Source organism: Ictalurus punctatus, chromosome 5 (genome assembly GCF_001660625.3).
Source record: "Ictalurus punctatus breed USDA103 chromosome 5, Coco_2.0, whole genome shotgun sequence".
Taxonomy (NCBI): Eukaryota; Metazoa; Chordata; class Actinopteri; order Siluriformes; family Ictaluridae; genus Ictalurus; species Ictalurus punctatus.
Window position 1 is genome coordinate 25,351,028 of NC_030420.2, and position 6,395 is coordinate 25,357,422.

Sequence of the window (6,395 nt, forward strand, 5' to 3'; positions counted from 1 at the left end):
TTGAGCTCCAAAAGGTTTTATTTCCCCATGTATTTAAAACAAAAGAACAAGAGCACTGTGGAGCAATTATTGTTAAGAACACCAGGTAAAATGCATATCCATCATCTTCAAGACGAACAGGATAAAAAAAAAAATTGTTTTACAGTAGTACTAGCCCAGTTTTGTGCTGGACAAAAAAGTACAGTAAAGGCTTTGTGAGGTATTGGACAAGAAAGAAACACAGGGTTAAACATAAATCTTTATAAGACAATAAAAACTTCATTTACATCCCATTTAATTGATAAGAAACGTGAAAGGATTAAGCAGGCTGAATATTTGCAAGGATGGTAAGACTCGAAACATGAAACCTCCATATACAACAAGTTTTATTTCAAAGCCTCTTCATATCTATTACACAGCCCTAGATTAAAATCATCCTTTCTACCCGATTTGTGCTTTTATTTACCTAGTGAGTTATTTACCTAGTGATCTTTCATCCCTAGTATGCTATTCTTAGTATCTTGGATGAAATTCTACATAGTTACATACAATTCTTTATGAAGTTGATGCCATATAATGTGCTTGAAATTGTGTACACATGAGCAGATAGAAAAAGAAAGCAAAGTCCTGTGTCATTTATGTCTCAATGGTCTTACAGATGATTATATAATGGTTGAAATCACATGCGAGATTTTTACCTACACTGAGCTTTTACTGCCCACTTGGCTGACTATTTCAAGCTACGTATTCGGAGGGAATATTTTTCTAGAAGTCTGCTGTTGACCACTCCTTGCAGCGGAAATTGGAAAAAAGCAGTAACACTTCACATGTTGCTCGACACAAATGGAAAGAAGTCTATTGCTAAATGGAGCGAGAGCTTTTCTCATCATTGACTCTAGAGGGTGATGTTTGCTCATGTCTCTGTTCCAGCACGCCAGAGACAATTCATTAGTTAATTACCAATTTCAGTGTTTGTTGTCTCTTTCTGTGCTTAGGACAGAAACAGATGTGCTCCACCATCTCTGCAGACTGTTCTCTGCTTTCTGATTACAAGAACATGCCCGTTAAACGTTTTCATTATGATAGTTTCCATTACACCGATTCAATTGAGTCAAGAAAAGATTAAGCTTTTGTCTGAATTAAATCACCTAGTTGCTTTAAAACATAAATTAACCTGGGTCTAGTTTTTCAGTAAGTTTAACATTAATCCTGTTACTCTATTACCTGAAACTTGTTAACAATTTTGTTCATTTCAATCTTGCATCTGAGGTGGTTTAACATAGCAGCATTTATAAGATCTTTACACGTTTTTATGCCCATTTTCAAGCAAAATTATAAATTAATTTAAGAGTAAAGGTATTGATATTTTTCAATAATCCATCAAAGTGGACAGTCAGGTGATGAATCACAAAATAAAACTAAATCTAAACTTTGTTGAATTTAATCCTTGTTGGTACATGTAAGACAAGTTGTAAGTTTTCATGTAGACAACGAATCGATAACACAGCACCAGTGCGTTTGACAGTTTCGAATAACAGCGTAGGATTTATAATCTTTAGAAAAACTTAGTCAGTGCTGTGTCTGGTTTGAAGTGTCAGGAAATGTACACGTAAAAATGAAAGTAAGAGTTAAAATAGAGTAAAGTGAACATGCCCTCCAGGATTTAGCGTTTTTGTAGTCATAGAAAGTAACGCCAAATCAAAGAAACTCTGCAATATTCTCAGGAGCTTGCAACTTCTCAATATTACTGCAGATTTTCTGCAGAATTGGGCCAAGATGCACCATGTGATGTCATCACAATACGCATTCAGCCAACGCCACACCCAATTCATGTGTCGAACATGAGTACAACTAAAAGGTCTCACTTACTGCGAAGGACTGTGCAAAACAATTTTCGTGCAATTGCAATTTCACCAATTCAAGTAGTTTTCCACAAAAAAAAAAAACCTCATCCGCAGCAAAATTAAGCATTTTTGGACGCAACAATCTTAAAAAAAAAAAAGCAGCCAATCAGGGGAGACAGTCAATATAGTCAATAAGGAAAATAGATTCAGGACTGATTCAGAAGTTGTAGCTATTTTCTCTTTACACTTTATTCTAGTTTACTACCCTTATCCGTGGAGATGTTTACAGCCTTGTGGAAAGCCCCTGTGTGACTCTTTTCTCTTCAAGTAAAACATCTATTTGATCTAACTGGATAACATTAAGTTATGAGTTCATTCTGCTGTAGCTTATGTACTGTTTATCAAGTTGCAGAAGACACACAATTACACCGCAGCAAATTGACAGGCAGACTGCTGCTGGATCAGAACAGTGATCATAATGTTCCTGCGCACAATAAAGTTTTTCATTCAATTCTTTCTGATTTCATAACAGCAGCAGATAACTACATACTCGGCGTCTAGAACAATTGGCCACATCTCAAACCATATACTACTGTAGTAAATAGTATGCCAACACACTATTCGAGTCTTTTACTATCATGAATTCTCTGAATGCGTTTTAACGTTATGAAATATTTTTCCACGTGTAGCTTGCAAAAGCATATTTCTTCCCAACTGTGAGAATAGGTGACATTTCTATATACAGTGCAAGCAGGAGGGTTTAATATATCCAAAGTGCTTATACTTGGAAGTACTTTGAAATAGTTTTCATAGTATATCTCATTTATTTTGATACATACGACTAATGTGATCTTTTCATGTTTATTCTAACTACTGAATAGTCACCTGAGAATGCATTGTTAATTATTGCTTTTTTTTTTTTTTTTTTTTTTTAAACATTTATAACATTTCTTCCTTTTTTCCATTTAGAATATGCATGGTAGAGGAGAATGATAGGGATAAATAAAATCTCAATATACAAGATAATAATATAATAATGCATTAAAAAAAGGAAATTTAAATAAACGTTGTCTTGCTTGTGTAGTGTTCACAGTAGACGGAAGAGCCCATGCCCACCGCTCTGCTTCTCAGTTGCAAAGATCTTTATGTGTGGATTTGGAGAGTAAAAGAATACAGGAGTGCAAGTGTGAGTGCTTTGAGTGTTTAGAATGCTGTGTAATCTGTTAGAGAAGGGATACGGTGGAGCCAGGAGAGGCTGCGTATGGATTAGGCCCTTTAATTTGGGCTATTTGTGGATTTGGCCTGTGGTTAGCTAGATTTGGATAGTTTGGCGAGCTCCACTGTTTTAAAATTGAAAAAAAATCAGTGTTAGATTTGACTCATTAGTTAATCTGCAGGTTTAGTATGTGCGAGTCATTTTTACTATGTCCTTTTTGTTGAAGCCATTTCAGACTTCACTGAAGCACACAGTTTCCAGAACACCAGTTTTTTGTTATTATGCCTAGTGCTAAATTTAAAAGGACACTGAGTAGTGAAGCCTTGTCTGCAGTTAGTGGTTAGCTAGATTTGGACATGAGCAGGTCAAGCTCTTTAGCGCCCTCCTGAGTACTGCTGATGCCGCAGGTGTTTGAGAGCTCGGGGAAGTGAGAAGAGCGAGGCGAGGATGCAGATACGGGTGAGCCTGGATTCGTGCCAGGCTTCTTCTGGGCTACAGGGGATGCAAAGCTTCTCTCCCCCCGAGGGATTGTGGGTGAGCGGATGCCAGGCGACAGAGGGCACGACCCTTTGCTGGTGGGTGAGGAGGCTGTTGCAAGTGTGCGGTAATCAGTGCCAAATGGGGAGCTGTTGGGAGTGGGTGCTTTGCTTGCTGCTTGTTGGCTTGTGAAGCGAGACAGCACCTGTGTAACAGTGTTGCGAGCCATCTGCTTGGCTGTGGAGTTCTCAGACAGAGGGGGTACTGGTGTAGAAGTGGGTGAAAGCTCACGAGGCGACAGGGGCATCGCTCCACCTTGCTCAGCCTGCTGCTGGAACTTGTGTCTGGCGGCGTGGAAGCGTTGGTTCACACTCGACTGGTAGGATGATGGGTATGTGGGGCTGCAGGTGCCCAATGATGCCAATCGCTTGGCCAGTACGGGCGAGGAGCATGGCGAGGAGGAGAGTGATGAGCAGGCTGTGCTACTGGGAGAGAGAGACTGGAGTGCATGTACAGGTGAGCTCAAAGCTCCTCCATTCTCTACTCCTCCATTTTCAGTGCTTTTCTCTTCTGAAGACTCGCTCTCTTTACGCAGCTGATGCCCGTTAAGTCTCAGCCGTTGAGATTTTTCAGTGCTGACCGCTTTCCCATCTGGCTCAGTCTGGCATGCCGCAGAAGCTGACACCGCTTTAGGCAGCTTCTCTGCTGCTTTCTTTTCCTCCTCCACTTTTTCCCTCCATCCTTTCTCCTTCTCCTTCACATCCTCCAGCTCTTTCTTGAGGTGCTCGATCAGCTCCTGCAGCTGTCTGCTGTGGCTTTCCTCCTTGCGCAGCTTTGCTCTCATCTGCTCACGCTCCGTGTCGAACTCGGCCAGCTGGCGCTCGACTCTGGCCTCTGTTTGCAGGGCACGTGTCTTCTCCTGCTCCAGATCTCCTTGCAGACTCTGCGTGGCACTGCGTTCCTGCTCCAGCTGCCTGCACAGCTGGGCAACACGCTCGCTCTCTTCCTGGGCTTGCGCACTGGCACGCTGGCACTCCTTAGCCAGGTTAGAAGAGAGCTGCTGCTGCTGTGCCTGGTTCTCCTCCACCTGGGCTGAAAGCGAGTGACATTCGCGCTCCAGACGCTCGGCCCGTGCCCTCTCCATCTCCAACTGCACAGAGACAAGAAACAACAGTAATCAGCAGGAAGTAGTTACCGAGTCGCCGGACCAAAGGGCATTTCCCTGCCCCTTTTTCAAATGCTCTTGCCCCTGTCCACCCGAGTGATATAACCGAGAAAACCTGGATCATGTGACAGCAACTTGCTGAATTTTCTTCTAGACTACCCTAGGACTAGAGTTTGTGATGACTTTTTAAACGTCTCTTTCTTTTGTAGATTTTGAATAGGAAAACACTAGGTTTTCTACAAATTAAGGATTGGAAAAACATCAACTAGTCCTTTTCCACTGTGAGTGTGGGTGAGTCCGTGCCAACTGTAGCCTCCGATTCCTGTTAAAGGCTGACAGGAGTGGAATGTGATGTATCCTACTGCTGTTGTAGCTCATCTGCCTCATGGTTTGGTGTGTTGTGTGCGTTCTGAGATGCTTTTCTGCTCAGTATGTTTGTAAAGCTGAGTTACTGTAGAGTTCCTGCCAGCTGAAACGAGTCTGCACATTGATCCCGAGTGCCATGTTATTGAAAAAAGTGTGCAAACGTTTGCAAAGGGAGCTGCAGAAATACATAGTTTGGCTGGAGGTACAGCTTGAGTGAGAAACATAATGCACTTTGTATTGAAAACTTACAAACAGTTTGATCCACATAATAATGTTTAATCCTACCTTTTGTGAGTTTTGCAAAAATTTAACTTGCCACTGAAAAAGATGTCAAATTAAAAAAAAAAAAAAAAAACACAATGTGACCTAAGCCAAATAGACTTTTTATTAAGGCAACTAAATAAACATAATTATAATATAATACATATAGTCATTAAATATTTGGCTTAGTGGTTAGGCCGTTTGCCTCACACCACCGAGGTTGGGGATGCAAATCCCGCCTTTGCTCTGTGTGCATGGAGTTTGTATGTTTTCCCTGTGCTTCTACGGTTTCCTCCCCCAGTCCAAAGACATGTGTTGTAGGAATGGAAAATGGATGTATGGATGCCCTTATACAGTATGTCCTTGTACCTCATGTTTAGAGCATTTGAACAGTGTTGTCTATGGAAACATGCCTGTAATATCTTTTTACAACCACAAGGGGGACCCAGAGCACTGAATGTTTCTGGACATTCCCTATACGAACACCTGTACTTGCTCTGATACACATTAACAACATACATGTGCTTTGACCATGTGTTTATTTTTTTTCTTTTTAACACAACACATTCTGATAAAATCTTGATCTCTGATGCTGATTTTGGAAATATGAGCCAGTATTATAAGAGCGCTAGGAAAAAAGATCTGGCTACTGATGAATATAAGCTACTTACATATAGCATGATTTGTGTGTCTTGTGATGAAAATATTTGCTGTGTGTGGACAGTGCTGTGAGAAAGTAGTTGCTGATTGTTTTTGTCTCATACTAAATAGTTTTATATCTTCAAATGAATTGCGACATAAAACAAAGGCAACTTGAGTAAACACATAATACAGGTTTTAAAAAATATATATTTTATTGAAGCAAAAAAAAAAAGTTATCCAACATCTATCACTCATGAAAAACTAATTGCCCCTTAAACTTAAAATCTGATTGTGCCACCTTTAGCAACAATAACTGCAACCAAATGCTTCTGATAACTGGAGATCAGCCTTTCACTTATTTCTAGGACTAGGATATACTCCTATGCTTTGGATAATTGTCTTGCTGCATAATCCAGTTGCGTTGAGTTTCAACTTACAGACAGAA

The 6,395-nt window shown here is 40.5% G+C and overlaps 1 protein-coding gene across 2 annotated transcripts in view; it reads right to left on the reverse strand.

Moving 5' to 3' along the window:
* Positions 1-6,395, reverse strand: part of cttnbp2nlb (CTTNBP2 N-terminal like b) — a 36,699-nt gene continuing 30,304 nt past the window's right edge. For both annotated transcript variants that reach the window (XM_017468208.3, XM_017468209.3), the window contains one exon: positions 1-4,666. In XM_017468208.3, coding sequence (XP_017323697.1) covers positions 3,380-4,666 — 1,287 coding nt within the window. In that variant the 3' untranslated portion in view covers positions 1-3,379. The remainder of the gene's footprint in view (positions 4,667-6,395) is intronic.